Source organism: Carcharhinus amblyrhynchos, chromosome 2 (genome assembly GCF_965287045.1).
Source record: "Carcharhinus amblyrhynchos chromosome 2, sCarAmb.v2.hapA, whole genome shotgun sequence".
In the NCBI taxonomy this organism is placed as follows: domain Eukaryota; kingdom Metazoa; phylum Chordata; class Chondrichthyes; order Carcharhiniformes; family Carcharhinidae; genus Carcharhinus; species Carcharhinus amblyrhynchos.
In genome coordinates, this window is record NC_137325.1 from 142,584,553 (window position 1) to 142,611,408 (window position 26,856).

At 49.9% G+C, this 26,856-nt stretch overlaps 1 protein-coding gene across 1 annotated transcript in view; it reads right to left on the bottom strand.

Moving 5' to 3' along the window:
• Positions 1–26,856, bottom strand: part of ghrhrl (growth hormone releasing hormone receptor, like) — a 52,197-nt gene that overhangs the window by 10,409 nt on the left and 14,932 nt on the right. Inside the window, exons 4-7 of the mRNA XM_080213596.1 lie at positions 25,231–25,334; positions 16,577–16,668; positions 7,588–7,720; positions 2,626–2,779 (exon numbers count right to left, since the gene is read on the bottom strand). Coding sequence (XP_080069722.1) covers positions 2,626–2,779; positions 7,588–7,720; positions 16,577–16,668; positions 25,231–25,334 — 483 coding nt within the window. The remainder of the gene's footprint in view (positions 1–2,625; positions 2,780–7,587; positions 7,721–16,576; positions 16,669–25,230; positions 25,335–26,856) is intronic.

Here is a 26,856-nt window from a genome sequence, read left to right on the forward strand (position 1 = left end):
AATCAATCTCCCCTCAGGTGTTCCCAGGTGAAGCCAGAAGCATCTGGCAGGACCCGCGATGATCAAAACCCCCACAAAGAGCCAGCCGAATCACACAAACATACAGCCCAGCAGGAGGCCACTCAGCCCATCGAGCCAGTGCAGCCCATGGATAATTCGATCTGGCACAGCGGGTTAGCGCTGCTGCCTCAGAGCACCAGGGACCCGGGTTCAATTCCAACCCTGGGTCACTGTCTGTGTGGAGTCTGCACATTCTCCCCGTATCTGCGTGTGTTTCCTCCGGGCGCTCCAGTTTCCTCCCACAGTCTGAAAGACGTGCTGGTTAGGTGCATTGGCCCTGTTAAATTCTCCCTCAAAGTACCCGAACAGGCGCCAGAGCATGGTAATTGGGGCATTTTCAAGTAACTTCATTACAGTGTTAACATAAGCCTACTTGTGACACTAATAAATCAACTTAAAATGATGTGCGGGTTAGGTGGATTGGCCATGCTAAATTGATTGGCAGGAACAGAGTCATGTACTTAATGGGAGGAGCTAAGGGTGCGGGAAGGAAACAGTTTCTCTTTCATTTTCAAAACAAGTAGTTACTGCTGGGGGGGTACCATTTGCACCGCCAAGGGCCAGGACTGAGGGGGGCAGAAGTGGGTCTAGGGGGGGCGGGGGACTGAGGAAAGTCTGAGGGTGGAGGTTTGGGGGGGTCGGGCGGTTGGAGAGGGCAGTCAGGCTGGGTCACCCCAATACCTGTGTGATGTTGGGCATGGGCATGAGCGTGGGGGGGTGGGGGGGGTGACTTGTTATTTCAGTCATGATGGCGGGGTATGCCCCTCTTTGCTGAGGGCCTGGTGGTGCTCCCCTTGTCAATGGGGGAGAGGGGAATCCCCTGGCCGTGTTCCACTGGCGAAATTGGCTCTGCACCCATCAGCTAATTGAAATGTTAATGACATGTTTAACATGTGATTATTGAGTCCCAAATGCCATTGTCCAGGCACATTGGCGTTACCCGCTTCCCCTTTCAAACTTCCGAGCAGTGAGATTCACAACTGGTCTCCATCGGAAGAGACAACTTCAAGAAACATAATGGAGAACATGCCCCTGTCTACATCAACGGGAGTGAGGTGGAAATGGTTGCGGGTTTCAGATTTCTAGGTGTCCAGATCACCAACAACCTGTTCTGGTTCCCCCCCATGGTGACACTATAGTTAAGAAAGCCCACCTACTTTCTCAGAAGACTAAAAGGAAATTTGGCACGTCAGCTACGACTCTCACCAACTTTCACAGATGCCCCATAGAAAGCATTCTTTCTGGTTGTATCACAGCTTGGTATGGGCTCCTGCTCTGCCCAAGACCACAAGTGTTGTGAATGTAGCCCAATCCATCACACAAACCAGCCTCCCATCCATTGACCCTGTCTACACTTCCCGCTGCCTTGGAAAAGCAGCCAGGATAATTAAGGAATCCACGCACCCCAGACATTCTCTCTTCCACCTTCTTCCGTTGGGAAAAAGATACTAAAGTCTGAGGTCACGTACCAACCGACTCAAGAGCAGCTTCTTCCCTGCTGCTGTTGGAGTTTTGAATGGGCCTTGCATTAAGTTGATCTTTCTCTACACCCTATCTACAACTGCAGGGTTACTTCCTTTCTCTCCTATGTACTCCATACACGGTACGCTTTGTCTGTACAGCGTGCAAGAAACAGTACTTTCCATTGTTTCCCAAAACATATGACAATAATAAATCAAATCCTGAGGCTGTGAAGGGTGCTATATAAATTTATTTCATTTGTGACAAGTAGGCTTACATTAACACTGCAATGAAGTTACTGTGAAAATCCCCTAATTGCCACACTCCAGCGCCTGTTCGGGTACACTGAGGGAGAATTTAGCACGGCCAATTCACCTAACCAGCGCGTCTTTCGGGCTATGGGAGGAAACTAGAGCACCCGGAGGAAACCCACGCAGACACAGGGAGAACGTGCAAACTCCACACAGACAGTGACCCAAGCTCGGGAATCGAACCCGGGTCCCTGGTGCTGTGAGGCAACAGTGCTAACCCACTGTGCCACTCTTATGGATGAATGTTTCAGTGCACAGCTCCACCTTTAACGTAGAAACATAGAGGATAGGAGAGTGGGGAGGCCATTTGGCCCTTCGAGCCTGCTTCGCCATTCATCACCATCATGGCTGATCGTCCAACTCAATAGCCTCATCCTGCTTTCTCCCCATAACCTTTGATCCCATTCGCCCCAATATCCAGCTGCCTCTTGAATACATTCAATGTTTTGACATCAACTACTTCCTGTGGGAATGAATTCCACAGGCTCACCGGGTGAAGAAATGTCTCATCTCCATCCTAAATGGTCCACCCCGAATCCTCAGACTGTGACCCCTGGTTCTGGACTCCCCCCACCCTCGGGAACATCCTCCCTGCATCTACCCCGTCCAGTCCTGTTAGAATTTTATAAGTCTCTATGAGATCCCCCCTCTGAACTCCAGCGAAAACAATCCTAACCCAGTCAACCTCTCCTCATACATCAGTCCCACCATCCCCTTTGTTAAACTCGCACCGGGCTTCCTCTCCCCATCGTGCTGTATTGACCCGTTGCCTCCTGTGCGCAGGGTTACCTACCCCATCCCAGCATGCTCCACCACCAGAAGTAATCCTTGCCATAGATGAAGGAGACTGTCAGCAGAGAGTTGAGGTACAGAGCTTCCACCAGCAGCCAGAAGTAATTCGTCATCATACAGAAGTAGCAGAACACCACAGAAACCTTACAGCCCACCTGCAACGAAAGGACAGCCACAGCGTCAGCTCCAGTTGTGAACAGTAACGTATCCATCATCACTGAGGTGGGACTGTTGAAAGTCTACTTATGATTGTCACAAGTAGGCTTACATTAACACTGCAATGGAGTTGCTGCAAAAATCCCCTAGTCGCCACGCTGTTCGGGTTACACCGAGGGAGAATTTAGCACGGCCAATGCACCCAACCAGCATGTCTTTCGAACTGTGGGAGGAAACCAGAGCACCCGGAGGAAACCCACGCAGACACGGGGAGAACGTGCTGACTCCACGTTCAGCTCTGTGGCTCTGGAGTCACATGTGGGCCAGACCAGGTAAGGACGGCAGATTTCCTTCCTTAAAGGGCATTAGTCAACCAGATGGGTTTTTCCGACAATCGACAATGGTGTCATGGTCGAATTTTAATTCAAGAATTTTATTAAATTCAAATTTCACCGTGGTGTGACTCGAGCCCGGGTCCCCAGAACAGTATCCTGCATATCTAGTCCAGTGACAATACTGTCTGACAAATCTGTTAAGAGTTCTTTGAGGAGGTAACAAGGAAGTTAGATAAAGGAGAACCAGTTTAGATTTCCAACAGGCCTTTGACAAGGTGCTTTGACAAGGACTGTTAAATAGTCCAGACCCATGGTGTTAAGGGTAAGATCCTGGCATTGGATAGAGGATTGGCTGACTGGGTGAAGGCAGAGAGTGGGGATAAAGTGGCCGTTTTCAGGATGGCGGCTATTGACTAGTGGTGTGTCTCAGGGGTGGGTGCTGGGATCACAACTTTTCACAATACACATTTAACGATTTGAAGGAAGGAACTGAAGGCACTCTGGCTAAGTTTGCAGATGATACAAAGATACGTCGAGGGGTAGGTAGTATTGAGGAAGCGGGGGCGTTACAGAAGGACTTGGGACAGGTTAGGAGAGTGGGCAAAGAAGTTGCAGATGGAATACAATGCGGGAAACGTGTGAGGTTATGCACTCTGGAAGGAGGAACGGAGGCATAGACTATTTTCTAAATGGGAACACGCTTAGGGCATCAGAAACACAAAGGCAAGGGGCAAGGGTTGAGAAGGTGGGGTTTTCATGAATAACCCCAGCGGCAACATGAATTAAACCCACGCTGTTGGCATTGCCCTGCATCCTGAACCAGCCATCCAGCTCGTGGGCACTGGCACAGGGCAAATACCGTCACACAGCACCCTGAGCTCCTGCCAGGAGTGAAAGGAACACTCACACCACCATCGACCTTGCAACCAGGTCACCCTCACCATGCGGAGAGAGAGGGTCACAATGTTTTCTAAATAACATTACGGTTGCTGGAAATCGGAAACAAATTGGAAAAACTCTTGCAGCGTGAGAGAAACAGAGCTAACATTTCGAGTCCCGTTGACCCTTCTTCAGAACTGCAGCACCCATTCTGTAGAAGAGTCACAGGGACCAGAAACTGTTCATGCTCCGCTGCCAGGAGGACAGAGAAAATTGGTGCTCAACCCAAATCTCCACTCGCTGCAGCGGGACTGGAGAATCCCACTGGTAGAACGGTGGAGAATTCCAGCCCTGAACTCTGTGTTTCCCTCTCCACAGAAGCTGCCAGAGCTGCCGAGTTTATCCAGCACTTTCCGCTTTTATCTCACGTTGTTTCCTTCTTGTGTACACAGCAGAGGAACTGACCATCTCTGCCCAGTGCTGCCCAGGCCCGGGGTGTGGAATAAATCCAGGTGAAGAGGTGGTAAACATAGGGTGGCTCAGTGGAATTGTAACAGGAGCTGAGTAGGATGCCCCTTCAGAGAGTGGGTGCGACTCGATGGGCTGAATGGCCTCCTTCTGAACTCTATGGATTTTGGGGAGATGGTGGCATCGTGATATGGTCACTGGACTTGTAATCCAGAGACCCAGGGTAATGGTCTGGGGACCCGGCTGGGTTCACCTGACAATCGACAATGGTTTCGTTGTCATGATAGATTCTTGATTCCAGATATATTTTGTTGAATCACAGCACCCAGGATCGAATCCCGCCACGGCAGATGGTGGAATTTGAATTCAATTTAAAAAAATCTGGAATTAAGAATCTACTGATGACCGTGAAACCATTGTCGGAAAAACCCATCTGGTTCACTAAAGTCCCTTTAAGGAAGGAAATCTGCCATCCTTACCCGGTCTGGCCGACATGTGATTCCAGAGACACAGCAATGTGGTTAATTCTCAACTGCCCTCCAAGGGCAACTAGGGATGGGCAATAAATGCTGGCCCAGCCAGCGATGCCCATGTCCCGTAATTCAATAAAAAACTTGATGGGCCGAATGGCCTCCCTGTGAACTGGATTCTCTGGTTATCGCCAGGTCCAGGTCAACAATGCCCAGGGGTGGCCACTGACTGTGTGGGTGATAGGAAGTTTCAGTGAGATCATGGAGGAGTTAGTGCTGTGATTACAAATCACAGAGGGATTTGTGCTGGGGAGTTACAAAGGACCAAGAGCAAGGAACAGTACAGACAGGAACAGACCCTTCCGCCCCTCCAAGCCTGCGCCAATTATGATGTCTGCCTAAACTAAAACCGTACGCACTTACGGAGTCCATACCCTTCCATTCCTATCCTATTCATGTATTTGTCCAGTTGCCTCTTAGATGCCCCTATTGTACCTTCTCCCACCTCCTCCCTGGGCAGCGTGTTCCAGACATTCACCACCCTCTGTGTAAAAAACCTGTCTCGCACATCTCCTCTAAACTTTTCTCCACGCCCCTTAACCCTAGTACTTGACTTTTCTCCCCTAGGAAAGAGCATCTGACTATCCACTCTGTCCATGCCCCTCATGATCTTGTAAATATCTATCAGTTCGCGCTTCAACCTCTGCCGTTCCAGAGAGAACAAACCGAGTTTATCCAACCTCTCCTCATAGCTAATGCCCTCCATACCAGGAAACATGCTGGTAAACTTCTCCTGTACCCTCTCCAAAGCATCTACAAGAATTGTACACAAGAATTGTACACCATATTCTAAATGAAGCCTAACTAAGGCTCTGTACAGCTGCAGCATGACCTGCCAACTTTTATACTCAATGCTCTGATCGATGAAGGCGAGCGTGCCATGTGCTTTCTTGACTACCTTCTCCATCTGCGTTGCCACTTTCAGTGATCGGTGGACCCCAGATCCCTCTGCCTGTCAACACTCCTAAGGGTTCTACCATTGAGTGTACAATTCCTGCATGCACTGGACCTTCCAAAGTGCATTATCTCGCACTCCTGAGAGTTTGATGAGTAAGCGAGCCTGCGGTTGAACCTAAACCCTGCGTTGTTTGCTATTTCGCTGTTCAATCCCAGGAGTCCGGCAACTATTGTACGGTTGGACGGAGATAGGATATCCCGCCACTCTCAATCCCGATCTCAAACCTAACCCATTGCCGAAAGTACATCTCCCCGGTGTGCGAGGGAGGACAGTGAAATTGGATTATAATCTTTGATTTTAAAAATGACAAGTAGGCGACGAAGAGGAATTGTATTTTACCCAGCATGCTGTGATCTGGAGAGCACCGCCTGCAAGGTAGCGGATTCAGTCGTAAACTTTTCAAAACGGAGAAACGTTTGAAAGGCTTACTGTTTGCAGGGCTGTGGGAAAAGAACAGGGGCGGGGCGAGTGAGGGGAGGGGGTCGGTGTGGGATTAACAGTCTCGGAGATGGCGGATAAGAAGGCTCTCTTCTCTGCTGTAAAGTTCGACAGGAAGAGTTGTCTGCTCTGATTGGAGATGAACTTAGAGGTGAAGAAGGAGGTGGAGATAGTGACAAGGAACAAAGAACATAGGACAAAAAAAAAAGCAAAGAAAAGTACAGCGCAGGAACAGGCCCTTCGGCCCTCCAAGCCTGTGCTGTTCATGATGCCCTAGCTAAACTAAAACAAAACCTCCTGCCCTCACTCGGTCCGTATCCCTCTATTCCCCCCCTATTCCTGTACCCATCCAGATGCCTCTTAAATGTTGTTAATGTACTTGCTCCCACCACCTCCTCTGGCAGCGCGTTCCAGGCTCCCACCACTCTCTGTGTGAAAAACTTCCCCCCGTACATCTCCCTTATACTTTCCCCCCTCTCACCTTGAACCTGTGCCCCCCCGTGTAATTGACACTTCCACCCTGGGGAAAAAGCCTCTGACTATCCACCCTGTCTCATCATTCTGTAGACCTCTATCAGGTCTCCCCTCAGCCTCCGTCTTTCCAGTGAAAACAATCCTAGTTTATTCAACCCCTCCTCATAGCCAACACCCCCGAGACCCGGCAACATCCTGGTGGAACTGAACCCTGCCTCGCTGCTGCCTCTGCTGGAATTAAACTCTGGGTGGAGAGGCCTCTGATTGACCCATGAAATAATTTGTAAAAAAAAAAATCCCCCCACCCCTCGCACTATGGCCTGTTTTCCATGGCGGTTGGGGTGGGCCATTGGCAGCTGCCAGGGTCTTCCAGCGCAACCAAAGTCTACAGGCTTCCTCATGGCTCACCTGCCCCAGTGCCAGAGACCCCAATGCAAGGATAGATAGGACTTTGGCGGGACTGGAAAACTCAGTGGAAGGAAGGGCTGGAAAATCTTTCCCCCCGGACGGACCAAGCATCCTCTTCCTGTTCCGTCATTTCTCCATGACTGTGCCCAGCCAAGCACCTCTAGAGTTTATTCACTAAATGGAAGGGTGCTATATAAATGCAGCTTGGGGCAGATTTACTCAGCCCACGTTGCCCCAATCTTCACCTCCGAGTCCCAGCTTCCTGTGCCGAAACCTCAGCCCGAGTGACGCCCCCTCCAGGGTCAAAGGGTGCTTACCGTGGAAAAGCTACAGTGGTCAATATCATCGTCACCAAAGAGGACGGCATCTTTGATAAAGACAGATAGACTCCGCAGGATGAAGGTGACAAACAGCTGGATGTGAATATAATTCCTGGTGCAGTGTAGCCTCCTAGAGGAAATACAAGAGAAAGGCAGCTTAGGAAGACTTTCCATCCAGGAAGTCACGCAACCCGCGATCGGTTTTTAACCTGAGCGTAAAATTAAACAGAAAAGAGGAGACAGTGATCCAACTGGCTTAGTGGTTAAAACGAAAGGGGCAGGATGGACAAGTTGGGCTGAAGGGCTTGTTTCCAAGCAGTAAATCTCTATGATAATCAGAGGCTGAGTAAATGATGTCTGGAGTTTAGAAGAATTTGATTTGAGTTGATTAGATTTGATTTATTGTCGTCACATATATTAGTATGCAGTAAAAGGTATTGTTTCTTGAGTGCTATGCTGTAAGCAGTCTCACAACATTAGGTTAAACAGGTCTATTTGGCAGCGCGAGCTTTCGGAGCGCTGCTCCTTCATCGGGTGAGTGGAGAATGGGGTTCACAAATGGGGCATATAGAGACACAGACTCAATTACAAGGTAATGGTTGGCTGCTTTGTAGAAACCTGATGTCTGTGTCAATAAGCGCGATCTGCTTGGCGATCCTCTCCACTTTGCGCGCTACACAGACAAAGCATACCGTTCATAGAGAAGGGAAGGAGAGGGAAATGTAGTGTAAGCGATTGAATTAAAACATTGTTATAGAGTTTAAGAGAGTTAGAATGAAGTTTTAGAAGCACAGTACGAGCGTAAAAGATAGAATTAGATGGAACGCTGGGCGCAGTTTGCAAAAAGCCGTCTCCCTCCAGCATCACTGAAGAATAAATGAGCGGTGATTTTATTGAAACATAAAGGCCAAAGTTGGCTGGCTGTTCACACTGGCGGGATTCTCTGGTCCCACCGGCAGTACAGCCCTGTCCGCGATTTTCCCACCAGCATGGGGTGGCGTCAGTGCGAATTCCCATCGATAGCAGCGGGACTGGAGAATCCCGCCGCGAGCAAACAACGCGCCACCCCCGCAGAAACACACGGCTGGGAGACCGGAGAATCCCGCCCAAGGCTCAGGAGGGTCCTGGAAGAGTAGGAACTGAGGGCAGAACGGGAAGGCGGCACAGTGGGTTAGCACTGCTGCCTCGCAGCGCCAGGGACCCGGGTTCGATTCCCGGCTCGGGTCACTGTCTGTGTGGAGTCTGCACATTCTCCCCGTGTCTGCGTGGGTTCCCTCTGGGTGCTCCGGTTTCCTCCCACAGTCTGAATGACGTGCTCATTAGATACATTGACCGTGCTAAATTGTCCCTCTGTGTACCCGAACAGGCGCCGGAGCGTGGCGACTAGGGGATTTCCACAGTAACTTCATTGCGTTGTTAATGTAAGCCTTACTTGTGATGAATAAGTCAATTTAAACTTTAAGGAATTTATTTACTTTGGTCGTCAACAGCAGCAGTGCGATTGCAGCCAATCCTAAAATATCTCTGCTCCAGGAGGAGAGAACCTCCCCCTGGGGTGGCTCCCCATACTGAGTCCTGATTGGTCAACCAGGTCAGGTGACCCTTACTCTGCTGTGTTGCCCTGACAGGGACAATTATCACAAGCTCTGAAACAATCCCATGCACTGCAGAAAAGGATTCACATGCTGAGGGGACATGCATCATAATTCAGGGTGTTAAGATGATAAGGGGGGGGTGTAGCTCAAAGCGGTTTACATAGATTCGTGGGTCAAATGACAAGCAAACTGATGGGCATTCGCCAGAGAGGAGTTTGATAGAACCATAGCGTCCCTGCAGTGCAGAAGAAGGCCATTCGGCCCATCAAGTCAATCGCAGCCAGGCCCAAACACTATAACCCCATGTCTTTACCCTAGCTAGTACTCCTGATACTGATGCAATGTAGCACGGCCAATCCACCTAACCCGCACATCTTTGGACTGTGGGAGGAAACCGGAGCACCCGAAGGAAACCCACGCAGACACGGGGAGAACGTGCAAACTCCACACAGACAGTGACCCAAGCCGGGAATCGAACCCGGGTCCCTGGCGCTGTGAGGCAGCAGTGCTAACCCACTGTGCTACCTTGCCCTGTTTCATCCTGTCCGCTGACTTTGTTACCATGGTAACATCATTGTTTCTCCCTCTTGCTCCATTTTGCTGGCTTTTAAAGTGGATGGACTCCTAACCACCCTGTGTTGTTTGGCCCATTGACAATCTACTGGTTAGAAAGACAAACTGGGCAATGCTCGTTCAAATAGTTTTGATTTTCCTTCTCTTTATAACTCTTTACTTTATAACCAGCCTCCCATCCATTGACTCTGTCTACACTTCCCGCTGCCTCAGCAAAGCAGCCAGCATAATTAAGGACCCCACGCACCCCAGACATTCTCTCTTCCACCTTCTTCTATCGGGGAAAAAGATACAAAAGTCTGAGGTCACGTACCAACCGACTCAAGAACAGCTTCTTCCCTGCTGCTGTCAGACTTTTGAATGGACCTACCTCACATTAAGTTGATCTTTCTCTACACCCTAGCTATGACGGTAACACTACATTCTGCACCCTCTCCTTTCCTTCTCTATGAATGGTATGTTTTATCTGTATAATGTGCAAGAAACAACACTTTTCACTGTATGTTAATACATGTGACAATAATGAATCAAATCAAATCAAATTATAGTTAGCTTGGATCCCCTGAGACTTGGAGTGACACGGTGGCACAGTGGTTAGCACTGCTGCCTTACAACGCCAGGGACCCAGGTTCAATTCCGGCCTTAGGTCACTGTCTGTGTGGAGTCTACACATTCTCCCCGTGTCTGCGTGGGTCTCCTCCGGGTGCTTAAGTTGTGCGGGTTAGGAACATTGGCCTTGCTAAACTGCTCTTCAGTGTCAAAAGATGCGTAGGCTATGAGGATTAGTGGGGAAATTGTGTGGGGTTACGGGTACAGGACAGGAAAGAGGATCTGGATAAGAATTCTGTCAGGGAGCCAGCACAGACCCAATGGGCTGAATGGCCTCTTTTTGAGCTGTAGGGATTCTATGAGCTAAGTTTTTTGTGATTAGGCCCCAACTCAGAGACATGGGCTCACAGTCTAGGCTGCTGCTGGATTGCTGGAAACTTCCAATGCAGCATCTTACAGACAAGGGATGGAAGTTAATATTTGCGATGGGGGTCACACTGTCCAACCAGCCTGGGTAACGGGTCATCTCTGTTGGGGAAGACCCATTGGAGGCAAGGCCTGTCAGGCAATTAAATGGCCAGCCATAGGGCCTCAGGCCTTCCATTTTGGATTAAGAGCACAGGTGGGGCAGGGTTGGCCTGGGACCCCGCCCACTGAGAGCTACTAGCCAGTCAGAGGCCAACAGCTCCCCGCTGCCGTGAGCACCACCAGGTGGCCACTGTCGGTATAGCATCCACTAAAGACCCAAAATCAACGAGGGAGCCTCAGTTGGGTGAGGGTAAGAGGGGGCTCACAGGGTCACAGGGAAAGGGAGAGGGGGGAAATGGTCAGCAGAAAAGTAAGGCAGGGCTGGGTCATTCAATCAGTCACTTGAGCATCTTTGAATGAAGGACCCCTGATCTCATTGAGACGTATAAGATGATGAATGGGATGGATAGGATAGAGGTGGAGAGACTCTTCCCGCTCAGAAAGGACAGTAGGACTAGGGGCACAGCCTCAAGATAAAGGGGAGGCGGTTTAGAACGGAGTTGAGGAGGAACTTCTTCACTCAAAGGGTGGTGAATCTCTGGAATTCTCTGCCCGTTGAAGTGGTGGAGGCTGCCTCGCTAAATATTTTTAAGAAGCGGGTTGATGGGTTCTTGATAAGAGAGGGGATTAAGGGTTATGGGGAGAGGGCGGGAATGTGGAACTGAGCCACGACAGATCAGCCATGATCTTATTGAATGGCGGGGCAGGCTCGAAGGGCTAGATGGCCTACTCCTGCTCCTATTCCTTATGTTCTTACGTTCTCTTGGTTGCCTGAGAGCAGGCCTGACTAGATTTTCCTTGATGTGGAGATACAGGCGTTGGACTGGGAAAAACACAATAAGAGAGTCTCACTACACCAGGTTGAAGTCCAACAGGTTTATTAGGTAGCAAACCCCACTAGCTTTCGGAGCACTGCTCCTTCGTCAGTTGAGTGGAGAGAACTCTCTTTAACCTGGTGTTGTGAGACTTCTTACTAGATTTTCCTTCCCACGCTCCTTTGCTTGGTGACTCCCCACCTTGCGCTGACTAAATACCAGCAGGAGTGGGATGTGGCCCTCACATGAGAGCCTCAGACAGGATCGGACAGGTAGTAGGCCCCCCTACCCCAACCTCCCTCTCTCCTTTCCCCTCCCCAACCCTCACCTCGGGCCATCCCACCACGGACTCAACTGGCCTTAGGCAGGAGGGTTGTGACCTGACACCCTGCTGCGCAATATTACACCTCAAAAGCCTCTGGAGTTGTTGAGGTGGGAGGGCATTGGATTCAGCACATGGTCTCGAACAGGGCCTGTTCATGTGGATTTACCCGCCCTGCTATTCAAAGACTCGCCGTGGAGTTCTCCCACTTTTCCGCCTGAGGTCTCTCAGCCAACAGCCAATAGGAGCAGGAGTAGGCCATCTAGCCCTTCGAGCCTGCCCCGCCATTCAATAAGATCATGGCTGATCTGAAGTGGATCAGTTCCACTTTCCCGCTTTCTCCCCATAACCCTTAATTCCCTTGTCTATCAGAAACCTATCTACCCGTGACTTAAATATATTCAGCGAGGTAGCCTCCACCACTTCAACGGGCAGAGAATTCCAGAGATTCACCACCCTTTGAGTGAAGAAGTTCCTCCTCAACTCCATTCTAAACCGCCCCCCCTTTATCTTGAGGCTGTGCCCTCTAGTCCTGCTGTCCTTTCTGAGCGGGAAGAATCTCTCTACCTCTACCCTATCCATCCCCTTCATTATCTTATATGTCTCTATAAGATCCTCCCTCAGCCTTCTAAACTCCAACAAGCGTAACGAATAATAGTATAAACTGCTCACAGAATCACATAATACCACAGTACAGAAGAGGCCCTTCAGCCCATTGAGCCTGCACCGACACATAAATGCCCTGACCTTCCCAAGGAATCCCAATGGCCAGCACTTGGCCCATAGCCCTGAATGTTATGACGTGCCAAGTGCTCATCCAGATACTTTTTCAAGGATGTGAGGCATCATCCTGCCCCCCCCACCACCCTCCCAGGCCGCGCAGTCCAGACCGTCATCCCCCTCTGGGTAAAAACCCACCCCTCACTTCTAACTCGTGTCCCCTCGTAACTGACCCTTCAGCTAAGAGGAACAGCTGCTCCCTATCCACCCTGTGCATGCCCCTGATCGGATAATTCACCAGGGATCTTGCTATGCATAATTTTGAAAAGCATTTAAGTAAGTTTATTAGCCACAAGTTGGCTTACATTCACACTGCAATGAAGTTACTGTGAAAATCCCGTAGTCGCCACACTCTGGCGCCTGTTGGGGTACGCTGAGGGAGAATTTAGCACGGCCAATCCACCTAACCAGCACGTCTTTGGAGGAAACCGGAGCACCCGGAGGAAACCCATGCAGACATGGGGAGAACGTGCAAACTCCACACAGACGGTGACCCGAGCCGGGAATCGAACCCGGGTCCGTGGCGCTGTGAGGCAGCAGTGCTAACCGCTGTGCCACCGTGCCGCCCCGAGCACTCGGGCACCCTGAGGATGAGACAAGGTGCTACGTAAATACACGTTATCTCCTTTGTTGGCCCAGCCAGTGTTTGAGCTGTGTGGCTTGTTTGCCTGGTTACCCCTAGTTAGCATAATCTTTAGCCAAGGGACTGCGAAAATTGTCTTCAGAACTGCTCCAAGGAGAAGCCTCAGCTGCTGTGAGACAGATGGGCCGGTTCAGGAGGGGCCAACGTAGCAATGTGCCCTTGTCTGCAGGTTTGAGAAACACCGACTGAAAGCGCGTCTCATTTTTATGTTTCAGACAGGGCGACAGGGTCAGTAACCAGAGGACACAGGTTCCAGATAATTGGGGAAAGTGGCAGCGGAGAGGACGAGGTGTTTTTTCTTTGAAACGGGGCGAGTTGTAATGATGAAGAATGTGCTGTCTGAAAGGGCAGAATTATGATGTGAAGGTGATTTTGGAACCACTCAAAGGGATATGCTCCACCTTATCCGAGAGTGTGTGAGGCAGCTGGAAGTTATTGAGGAGAGAAAAGAGCCGATATTTCGAATACCAGATAACCCTTTGTCAAAGCTGAACCCCTGTCAGCTCTTTTCTCTCCTTACAGATGCTGCCAGACCTGCTGAGGTTTTCCTCTGTTGGCTTCAGATTCCAGTATCCGCAGTAATTTGCTTTTATTTAGCAGGAAGTTGATGGTTTTGGTAAATTAAGATGTGGAGATGCCGGCGTTGGACTGGGGGTAAACACAGTAAGAAGCCTCACGACACCAGGTTGAAGTCCAACCCATTTAAACCCACAAGCTTTCGGGGTTTGCCCCCTTCGTCAGGTGAACGGAGAGTTCTGGCCTCAGACAGAGCATATAACAGCACAGACAGTTTACAGATTACTGGTAAATAATACTGGTAAGTAATCTGTAAGCTGTGTGTGCTGTTATACGCTCTGTCTGAGGCCAGAACTCTCTACTCACCTGATGAAGGGGTCAAACCCCGAAATCTTGTGGGTTTACTATCAAATAAATTGGTTGGACTTTAACCTGGTGTTGTGAGACTTTGGTAAATTAAAGCAGGATGTGACAGTCTCTATCATGAACAATTAACAAGACATTATTTTTAAACTGGTTACAACCTTATTAAAACAATTAACGAACTGAATAAAATCACAGTAGAACGCAGTTCAAATATTCCTTCAGGAATAATGAAATAAGAATTCAGTCACTCTCAACCAATGTACAAATAAGTGTCTTTTGGAAGTATGAACCTTCTTTGGTGATGTTCTGATCTGGAACACTTTCATAAGAACATAAGAAATAGGAGCAGGAGTAGGCCATCTAGCCCCTCGAGCCTGCCCCGCCATTTAATAAGATCATGGCTGATCTGTCGTGGCTCAGTTCCACATTCCCGCCCTCTCCCCATAACCCTTAATCCCCTTGCCTATCAAAAACCTATCAACCCGCGTCTTAAAAATATTTAGCGAGGCAGCCTCCACCACTTCAACAGGCAGAGAATTCCAGAGATTCACCACCCTTTGAGTGAAGAAGTTCCTCCTCAACTCTGTTCTAAACCGCCCCCCCCCCCTTTATCCTGAGGCTGTGCCCTCTAGTCGTACTATCCTTTCTGAGCGGGAAGAGCCTCTCCACCTCTATCCTATCCATCCCATTCATCATCTTATATGTCTCAATGAGATCTCCCCTCATTCTTCTAAACTCTAACGAGTACAAGCCTAGTTTATTCAGCCTCTCCTCATAGTTCAACCCCCTCAACTCCGGTATCAGCCTAGTAAACCTCCTCTGCACTCCCTCCAAGGCCAAAATATCCTTGCGTAAGTGCGGCGACCAAAACTGCACACAGTACTCCAGCTGCGGCCTCACCAATGCCCTGCACAGTTGCAATTTCTGAGTTGGTATCTCTGTCTTGTTAAAGCAGTGATTTTATGAAGACACACATGGAACTGCAGGATTTACACAAGAGCCTTGCCTTTCCCTCTTCCTGACTCAAGAGGTGGCAAGCATACACTGACAGTTACCCCCCTTTCTCTGGGCTGATGTACCTGGAATTACCTCACAGTATTCCTGCGATCTGACTGGCTTGAGGCTGTCAACAAACCTTACATTTAAATCCCATTGGTTCTACGCTCTGTGCACTTGCTTTAAACTAATTGGTCCAATTCAAAAGCCTGTTCGGGGTTAGTTGGAACACCGACTGCTAGGCTTTGATCTAATGTTGCAAAGATTGCTTCTGCAGCCTGCTCTCTGCAATTTAAAATCCATGCACAAAGACATCTGTATTATTTAAAGAGATAGTGCTATATGATTTTGTCTTTTACTTTTAGCATTTCACCATTTACATTTGTCAAACACCACATTTTTAACCTCACGTGTACAACTTCACAACAGCAGCAACAATCCAAGAATCATTCTTAGAAGGAAATTGGATGAATTGTTGAAACGGAGAAACTTGAAGAACAATACAGAAAAGAACAGGGAATGGCAAGAAATTGTAAAGCTCTTCCGAAATGCCAGCAGAGACACAGGAATGTGGGACTTAGATGCAATGGGTAGGCCACTTGGCCCTTCGGTATTATGATACGTTGCTGCACCTGCCCTGAAAAGGAATTGCAACAATTATCTCAGCAGGGGACCAATGAAGCTCCTTCTTGAGAATATTAATTGTCTTTAGATCACCTTCTTCATTGGGTGTTTGGTCCTGTCTGGGGACAGAGGGAAGGCAATACATATTTCTGATCTCTAGTCACCCCCGAGCCTTGTGGATTTGAGCTTATGTTCTGCTGAGTCGTGCATATCCTCCAGAGCCGTACTGAGGGAGTGCGGCACTGTCTGAGAGGGGTCATCTTCCAGGTGAGACTTCAAAGTGGATGTAAAAGATCGCATGGTGAGATTCCAAAGACCAGTGGAGTTATCCATTGAGTCTCAGCTAACATTTATCTTTCAACTACCATCGGTCACGATCTCAGTCCTGCTTATGGGAGCTTGCTGTGCGTAAATTGGCTGCTGCGTTTCCTACGTTTCAGCAACGACTCCACTTTAGAAAGTGCCTCATTGGCTGCAATGCGCTTTGAGGTGTTTGGAGATCGTGATGGGCGCTATATCAATGAATAATCTTCCTTTGCAGTTTGCTTTCCATTTTCGAATGGATTTTGCTGATAATAGTTGTGATGATGCCAGTGCTTGTCTGATGGGAAAGTGATTACCCAAGATAACCGTTATCACCGCAGCGTTTCAGCCAATGGTTTCGAGTGTGAGAACTTACCGACAGGTCAGTAAGATGACCACAGCGATTGAAAGGGTGACCAATGAGAGGCTGTAACCCACAGTGTAGATGGTCCGTATTCTTCCATAGTACTGCACCTGAGTTTAAAAATAAGTGTTAGAATCCAGGTCGGCATAGCAACCCCACGCACACACAGGTCTTGGTGAGCCAAGGAGATTGAGGGAATGAAAGGTGCTGCAGATATGCAAGTCTTTCCTTAGTCACCCCTCCAGACTCACTCCCTGACATCCCACTCCCCCAATTCTTTCACCCCTCCCACCCCATGAACATAGAAACCCTACAGTGCAGAAAGAGGCCCTTCGGCCCATCGAGTCTGCACCGACCAGCCGCAGCTGGAGTACTGTGTGCAGTTTTGGGCGCCGCACCTGCGCAAGGATATTTTGGCCCTGGAGGGAGTGCAGAGGAGGTTTACTAGGCTGATACCGGAGTTGAGGGGGTTGAGCTATGAGGAGAGGCTGAATAAACTAGGCTTGTACTCGTTAGAGTTTAGAAGAATGAGGGGAGATCTCATTGAGACGTATAAGATGATGAATGGGATGGATAGGATAGAGGTGGAGAGACTCTTCCCGCTCAAAAAAGACAGTAGGACTAGGGGGCACAGCCTCAAGATAAAGGGGGGGCGGTTTAGAACGGAGTTGAGGAGGAACTTCTTCACTCAAAGGGTGGTGAATCTCTGGAATTCTCTGCCCGTTGAAGTGGTGGAGGCTGCCTCGCTAAATATTTTTAAGAAGCGGGTTGATGGGTTCTTGATAAGAGAGGGGATTAAGGGTTATGGGGAGAGGGCGGGAAAGTGGAACTGAGCCACGACAGATCAGCCATGATCTTATTGAATGGCGGGGCAGGCTCGAAGGGCTAGATGGCCTAATCCTGCTCCTATTTCTTATGTTCTTATGTTCTTATGACCACAATCCCACCCAGGCCCTATCCCCATATCCCGACATATTTTACCTGCTAATCCCCCTAATTTATGCATCTCAGGACACTAAGGGGCAATTTCTTAGCACGGCCAATCAACCAAACCCGCATATCTTTCGGACTGTGGGAGGAAACCGGAGGAAACCCACGCAGACACGAGGAGAATGTGCAAACTCCACACAGACAGTGACCCGAGCCGGGAATTGAACCCAGGTCCCCGGAGCTGTGAAGCAGCAGTGCTAACCCACTGTGCTACCGTGCCGTCCAATGCCCCCTCTCAGTCCGCAAATCCCCCTCTCACTCCGCCATTCCCCCTCTCATTCCCCATATTCCCTCTCTCTCTCTCTCACTGCCTGTGCAGAGTCTGCATGTTCTCCCCATATCTGCGTGGGTTTCCTCCGGGTGATTCGGTTTCCTCCCACAGTCTGAAAGATGTGCTGGTTAGGTTGATTGGCTGTGCTAAATTCTCCCTCAGTATACCCAGACAGGTGCTGGAGTGTGGTGACTGGGAGATTTTCACAGTGACTTCATTGCGGTGTTAATGTAAGCCTACTTGTAAATAAACCTACCTTTACTCGCTCTCCAATTCCCCCTCTCCCTCTCACTCCCCGAATTCGCCCTCTCCTTCTCACCAGCCCCAATCACCCCTCTCCATCCCACTTCCCTCTTCTCCACCAAACTCTCCCCTGGCCCCAGGCTGTGATGTATAAACAATGACCCTGGAACAGTTCTTTGAGTGATTCCCACAGTTCAAATCACAAAAGGATAAACAGGCAAATATTAAACAGATAGTTTACTAGGCTGATACCGGAGTTGAGGGGGTTGAGCTATGAGGAGAGGCTGAATAAACTAGGCTTGTACTCGTTAGAGTTTAGAAGAATGAGGGGAGATCTCATTGAGACGTATAAGATGATGAATGGGATGGATAGGATAGAGGTGGAGAGACTCTTCCCGCTCAGAAAGGACAGTAGGACTAGAGGGCACAGCCTCAAGATAAAGGGGGGGCGGTTTAGAACGGAGTTGAGGAGGAACTTCTTCACTCAAAGGGTGGTGAATCTCTGGAATTCTCTGCCCGTTGAAGTGGTGGGGGCTGCCTCGCTAAATATTTTTAAGACGCGGGTTGATGGGTTTTTGATAAGAGAGGGGATTAAGGGTTATGGGGAGAGGGGGGGAATGTGGAACTGAGCAGCGACAGATCAGCCATGATCTTATTGAATGGCGGGGCAGGCTCGAAGGGCTGGATGGCCTACTCCTGCTCCTATTTCTTATGTTCCTATTAGAAAGGAGGCCTCAACCTTCACAAAACAATTCCTGGCCAACTGCAAACAATAACAGGTTACCAAGGGTCTCCAGTAATGAGAACTTGGGAAGCTTCACAATAAACTCTAGTGTTACTCACAACCTCTTCGACTTGCGAACATTATCACTAAGAATAAACTGAGAGAACACAGACATAGTGAGGAGGGGAAACACAATCGGATATAACAGCTCGACAACAATAACTTACATTTCTATGAACCTTCAGTGTAATAAAACAGCACTTCATAAAGGAATTCTAAAATAAACTCAGACTGAGATCGAAAGAGGGTCAGGAGGTGAAAAGCTGCTTCAAAGTCTTGAACAGCATAATTAAGAGAGAAGAGAGAGACAGCAATGAGATAGAGAATCTGGTGAACTGGTGCAGCAACAATAATCTCTCCCTCAATATCAACAAAACGAAGGAGATTGTCATCAACTTCAGGAAGTGTAAAGGAGAACATGCCCCTGTCCACATCATTGGGGACGAAGTAGAAAGGGTCGAGAACTTCAAGTTCTTAGGTATCCAGATCACCAACAACCTGTCCTGGTCCCCCCATGCCATTGCTATAGTTAAGAAAGCCCCACCAACACCTCTACTTTCTCAGAAGACTAAGGAAATTTGGCATGTCAGCTACGACTGTCACCAACTTTTACAGATGCCCCACAGAAAGCATTCTTTCTGGTTGTATCACAGCTTGGTATGGGCTCCTGCTCTGCCCCAAGAACGCAAGGAACTACAAAAGGTCATGAATGTAGCCCAATCCATCACACAACTTCCTGACTTGGGTCACTGCCTGTGTGGAGGTTGCACGTTCTCCCTGTGTCTGCGTGGGTTTCCTCTGGGTGCTCTGGTTTCCTCCCACAGTCTGAAAGATGTGCTGGTTAGGTGCATCGATCCAAACAGGTGCCGGAGTGTGGCCACTAGGGGATTTTCAGTGTTAGTGTAAGCCTTATTTGTGACTAAAGTGTAAACTTTATTATTAGTAATACTTAAGGCTTACATTAACACCAATGAAATTCCCCTAGTTTCCTCTACTAAATTCCCCTAATGAGTAAACTCTACTCCACTCTACACCCACATCCCATGAATGAATTTAAAAAATAGTCTTGAAGGATTTGATTTGATTTGATTTATTATTGTCACATGTATTAGCATACAGTGAAAAGTATTGTTTCTTGTGTGTTGTGTGGATAAAGCATACCATTCATAGAGAAGGAAAGGAGAGAGTGCAGAATGTAGTGTTACAGTCATAGCTAGGGTGTAGAGAAAGATCAACTTAATGCGAGGTAGGTCCATTCAAAAGTCTGACAGCAGCAGGGGAAAAGATCTTCTCAAGTCGGTTGGTATGAAGAAGGTGGAAGAGAGAATGCCCAGGGTGCGTGGGGTCCTTAATAATGCTGGTTGCTTTGCCAAGGCAGCAGGAAGTGTGGACAGAGTTAATGGATGGGAGGCTGGTTTGCATGATGGATTGGGCTGCATTCATGACCTTTTGTCATTCCTTGCGGTCTTGGGCAGAGCAGGAGCCCGTACCAAGCTGTGATACAAATGGATAAATGGACGGGGTTGTGGGGATAGGGCCTGATGAGATTATGGTTGATGCAGACTCAAAGGGCCAAATGGTCTCCTCCTGCACTGTTGGGGTTCTACTCTATAGGTATAGAGGGATATGGGCCAAATGAGGGCAATTGGGACTAACTTATTGGTATTCCATGCTGTAAACCTCTATGAATCTATGAACCTCTATGATTCTACAACCAGAAAGGATGCTTTCTACGCTCCATCTGTAAAAGTTGGTGAGAATCATAGCGGACATGCCAAGTTTCCTGAGCCTTAACTTCGGCGTGGGACAGGATTCAGCACAATGGGCTGGATGGCTCCCTGTGCCGTTCATTCGTGAGCCGCATTGCTCATCCCTAATTGCGATTGTTTTGCTGTGTGAATTCAGGAGGAACGCCCTGAGCTAGCGAGGGTGACCGAGACCGTGGATTTATTCTACTGTGCAAGCTATGAATCATCGGTAGACGTTTCAGTGAGAAGATTGAAAACAGCAGCACAATACAAAGCCTTGTACAGGTGCAGGTGCACGTTGAGGATCTTTTGAAGTGGTGCCTCACTATTCTGTTCTACCAGCCCAATTTATTGAATTTCACTCTGTCAAGGAGCAATTTAACTGGGCACAGTCAGTGTCATCATTGTAGCGATATTCAAATACAGACAAAGGAATTCCCAGACAATCTCGAGACCAAGATATATCTAATTCACTGCCTATAATCCTGGCTAGTCACATGTCCCAATGATAATGGCTGTTGTTGAATACATGGCTATTAATCTCCATCAATTATCCTACAACAGTCTCTGGTATAAAACCGAGGAGAGCTCTCCCAGCTCCTTGTAGACATTTGCATTATTTTTACAGCATTTATTCGTGGGATATAGAACATAGAACATAGAACATTACAGCGCAGAACAGGCCCTTCGGCCCACGATGTTGCGCCGACCAGTTAAAAAACAATGACCCTCTAACCTAAACCAATCCCTTTTCATCCATAAACCTATCCACGGATCTCTTAAACGCCCCCAAACTAGGAGCATTTACAACTGCAGCAGGCAGGGCATTCCAGTCCCTCACCACCCTCTGGGTAAAGAACCTACCCCTGACATCCGTCCTATAACTACCCCCCCTTAATTTAAAGCCATGCCCCCTCGTGCTAGCTTTCTCCATCCGAGGAAAAAGGCTATCACTGTCCACCCTATCTAAACCTCTAATCATCTTATATGTTTCAATAAGATCCCCTCTTAGCCTCCTTCTTTCTAGCGAAAACAACCCTAAATCCCTCAGTCTCTCCTCATAGGACCTCCCCTCCATACCAGGCAACATCCTGGTAAACCTCCTCTGCACCCTCTCCAAAGCCTCCACATCCTTCCTGTAATGTGGGGACCAGAACTGCACACAATACTCCAAGTGCGGCCGCACCAGAGTTTTGTACAGTTGCATCATGACGCTGCGACTCCTAAATTCAATCCCCCTACCAATGAACGCCAATATGGGATATGGGTGTCACTGGCTGGAAAACCGTCTGTTTCACACATGCGAGACCCTTGTCAGACCCCACTTGGAGTACTGTGCGCAGTTCTGGTCGCCTCACTACAGGAAGGATGTGGAAGCTATTGAGAGGGTGCAGAGGAGATTTACAAGGATGTTGCCTGGATTGGGAGGCATGCCTTATGAAGATAGGTTGAGGAGCTCGGTCTCTTCTCCTTGGAGAGACGAAGGTTGGGAGGCGACCTGATAGAGGTTTATAAGATGTTGAGAGGAATAGATAGGGTGGATTCTCGGAGGCTATTTCCCAGGGCTGAAATGGTCGCTACGAGAGGACACAGGTTTAAGGTGCTGGGGAGCAGGTACAGAGGAGATGTCGGGGTAAGTTTTTCACTCAGAGGGTGGTGAGTGAGTGGAATCGGCTGCCGTCGGTGGTGGTGGAGGCGAACTCGCTGGGGTCTTTTAAGAGACTTCTGGATGAGTACATGGGATTTAATGGGATTGGGGGTTATAGATAGGCCTGGGAGGTATGGATATGATCGGCGCAACTTGTAGGCCGAAGGGCCTGTTTGTGCTGTAGTGTTCTATGTTCTATATAAGGGCAGTTGAGAGTCGACCACATTGCTGTGGTTCTGGAGTCACGTGTAGACCAGACCGGGCAGATTTCCTTCCCTGAAGGACATTGTTCAGGCATCACGGCCTGGGGCAGGAGGGAGAGATGGGGGAGGAGAGGGGATTGGGAGGGAGAGGGGGAATTGGGGGAGTGAGAGGGAGAGGGGGGATTGGGGGAGTGAGAGGGAGAGGGGGGATTGGGGGAGTGAGAGGGAGAGGGGGGATTGGGGGAGTGAGAGGGAGAGGGGGAATTGGGGGAGTGAGAGGGAGAGGGGGGAATTGGGGGGAGTGAGAGGGAGAGGGGGGATTGGGGGAGTGACTGGGAGAGGGGGGATTGGGGGAGTGAGAGGGAGAGGGGGGATTGGGGGAGTGAGAGGGAGAGGGGGAATTGGGGGAGTGAGAGGGAGAGGGGGGATTGGGTGAGTGACTGGGAGAGGGGGATTGGGGGAGTGAGAGGGAGAGGGGGAATTGGGGGAGTGAGAGGGAGAGGGGGAATTGGGGAGTGAGAGGGAGAGGGGGGATTGGGGGAGTGAGAGGGAGAGGGGGAATTGGGGGAGTGAGAGGGAGAGGGGGAATTGGGGAGTGAGAGGGAGAGGGGGGATTGGGGGAGTGAGAGGGAGAGGGGGGATTGGGGGAGTGAGAGGGAGAGGGGGAATTGGGGGAGTGACTGGGAGAGGGGGGATTGGGGGAGTAAGAGGGAGAGGGGGAATTGGGGAGTGAGAGGGAGAGGGGGAATTGGGGGAGTGAGAGGGAGAGGGGGAATTGGGGAGTGAGAGGGAGAGGGGGGATTGGGGGAGTGAGAGGGAGAGGGGGGATTGGGGGAGTGAGAGGGAGAGGGGGGATTGGGGGAGTGAGAGGGAGAGGGGGGATTGGGGGAGTGAGAGGGAGAGGGGAATTGGGGGGAGTGAGAGGGAGAGGGGGAATTGGGGAGTGACTGGGAGAGGGGGGATTGGGGGAGTAAGAGGGAGAGGGGGAATTGGGGAGTGAGAGGGAGAGGGGGAATTGGGGGAGTGAGAGGGAGAGGGGGAATTGGGGAGTGAGAGGGAGAGGGGGAATTGGGGAGTGAGAGGGAGAGGGGGGATTGGGGGAGTGAGAGGGAGAGGGGGATTGGGGGAGTGAGAGGGGAGAGGGGGATTGGGGGAGTGAGAGGGAGAGGGGGGATTGGGGAGTGAGAGGGAGAGGGGGGATTGGGGGAGTGAGAGGGAGAGGGGGAATTTGGGGGAGTGAGAGGGAGAGGGGGAATTGGGGGAGTGACTGGAGAGGGGGGATTGGGGGAGTAAGAGGGAGAGGGGGAATTGGGGAGTGAGAGGGAGAGGGGGAATTGGGGGAGTGAGAGGGAGAGGGGGATTGGGGAGTGAGAGGGAGAGGGGGGATTGGGGGAGTGAGAGGGAGAGGGGGGATTGGGGGAGTGAGAGGGAGAGGGGGAATTGGGGAGTGAGAGGGAGAGGGGGGATTGGGGAGTGAGAGGGAGAGGGGGGATTGGGGGAGTGAGAGGGAGAGGGGGGATTGGGGAGTGAGAGGGAGAGGGGGGATTGGGGGAGTGAGAGGGAGAGGGGGAATTGGGGGAGTGAGAGGGAGAGGGGGGATTGGGGAGTGAGAGGGAGAGGGGGGAATTGGGGGAGTGAGAGGGAGAGGGGGGATTGGGGGGAGTGAGAGGGAGAGGGGGGATTGGGGGGAGTGAGAGGGAGAGGGGTTCCTCAATGCCGACACTATAGTTAAGAAAGCCCCACCAACGCCTTTACTTCCTCAGAAGACTAAGGAAATTTGGCACGTCCACTACGACTCTCACCAACTTTTACAGATGCCCCATAGAAAGCATCCTTTCTGGTTGTATCACAGCTTGGTATGGGCTCCTGCTCTGCCCAAGACTGCCAGAGACAACAAAGGGTCACGGACGAAGTCCAGTCCATCACTCAGACCAGCCTCCCATCCATTGACTCTGTCTACACTTCCCGCTGCCTCGGCAAAGCAGCCGGCATAACCAAGGACACCGCACACCCCGGACATTCTCTCTTCCACCTTCTTCCATCGGGATCTGAGGTCACGTACCAACCGACTCAAGAACAGCTTCTTCCCTGTTGCCATCGGACTTTTGAATGGACCTACCTCGCATTAAGTTGATCCTTCTCTATGACTGTATAGCTATGACTGTAACACTACATTCTGCACTCTCTCCTTTCCTTCTCTATGAATGGTATGCTTTGTCTGCACAGTACACAAGAAACGATACTTTTCACTTATACTAATTTTCAATACTAATACATGTGACAAGAATAAATCAGGTCAAAAATCTCTTGACTTCCCCACTGTCTTCATCATTGAAGAGGGGGAGGATAGACAATGCAACTGAATTGCAAAGAATATTGTGGCACCGTGGCACAGTGGTTAGCACTACTTCTTCACAGCGCCAGAGACCCAGGTTCGATTCCCGGTTTGGGTCACTGTCTGTGCGGAGTCCGCACATTCTCCCCGTGACTGCATGGGTTTCCTCCGGGTGCTCCGGTTTCCTCCCACAGTCCAAAGATTTGCGGGTTAGGTGGATGGACATGGTAAATTACCCCTTAGCGTCACGGGGATTAGCAGGGTAAATGCATGGGGTTATCAGGATAGGGCCTGGGTGGGATTGTGGTCGGTGCAGACTTGATGGGCTGAATGGCTTCTCCCTGCACTGTAGGGATTCCATGGTTCATGTTTTCCATCAGGGCCATTCCAGTGCTGGGGACAGGGTGGAAGTTACGGAAAGGCCACCTTCATTCAGACAATAACACTCACCTCACCCGTGGGTATTGATGAACTGGATATGCAAGTGGTCAAGACCGAGGGTGAAGGATCAGACCATCCTTTGCTCGTACAGTTCCTTGTGATTGTGCCTGTCAAACAGATCAAGATATCAATCGATCCTGATGCTTAAGATTCACATTAAGAACATAAGAAATAGGAGCAGGAGTAGGCCATCTAGCCCTTCGAGCCTGCCCCGCCATTCAATAAGATCATGGCTGATCTGAAGTGGATCAGTTCCACTTTCCCGCTTTCTCCCCATAACCCTTAATTCCCTTGTCTATCAGAAACCTATCTACCCCTGACTTAAATATATTCAGCGAGGCAGCCTCCACCACTTCAACAGGCAGAGAATTCCAGAGATTCACCACCCTTTGAGTGAAGAAGTTCCTCCTCAACTCCGTTCTAAACTGCCCCCCCTTTATCTTGAGGCTGTGCCCCCTAGTCCTACTGTCTTTTCTGAGCGGGAAGAGTCTCTCCACCTCTACCCTATCCATCCCCTTCATTATCTTATACGCCTCTATAAGATCCTCCCTCATCCTTCTAAACTCCAACGAGTACAGACCCAGTCTATTTAGTCTCTCTTCATAGTCTAACCCCCTCATCTCCGGTACCAGCCTGGTGAACCTCCTCTGCACTCCCCCCAAAGCCAATATATCCTTGCGCAAGTGCGGCAACCAAAACTGCACACAGTACTCCAGCTGCAGCCTCACCAGTGCCCTGTACAGTTGCAGCAAGACCTCCCTGCTTTTATATTCTGTCCCCCTTGCTATAAAGGCCAGCATCCCATTCGCCTTCCTGACCACCTGCTGCACCTGCAGACTGGGTTTTTACGACTCGTGCACAAGGACGCCCAGGTCCCTCTGCACCGTAGCATGAATAAACCCACACTCCCTCCTTTGTCTGTCGCACTCTCAGTGGGCACTGAGCGATTATTTGAATTGCTCTTGGACTGAATGGCTTGCTATGTCCAGAGCAATGTGTAGGGTGACAAATGGGAGGTGAAGGGTTGGGAGGTCAAGCCCAGTGTTCCCTCGGAATTGTTTGTTACACTGGCAGGCAATAAACTCCGCTGAACATGATGTGGGCAGCGCCAGATGGGCAACAAATGCTGGCCTTGCCAACGATGCCCACATCCCATGAAAAATTTTACACCCCCTAGCTGCTGTGCTGGGATTTGAACCTATGTCCCCTGAAGCCTGGGCTTCTGGGTTGTTAGATTAGTGACGTCCCCACTGATCTAACGAGGATGAAGACTCCATCATCTCTCCTGACCTCTTCAGTCTCTTCTTGATGGAAGAGAATGAGGATGGGCACTGCGATTGATTTGCAAAGCACATTGTTCAGGTTTTTAGTCTGAGTCACTCCAGCGCTGGCTTCAGGGTGGAAGTTAAAAATTTAAGTTTATTTATTCGCCACAAGTAAGGCTGACGTTAACACTGCAGTGAAGTTACTGTGAAATTCCCCCATTCGCCACACTCCGGCGCCTGTTCGGGTCAATGCACCCTAACCAGCACGTCTCTCGAGCTGTGGGAGGAAACCGGAGCACCCGGAGTAAACCCACGCAGGCACGGGGAGAATGTGCAGTCTCCGTACAGGCAGTGACCCAAGCCG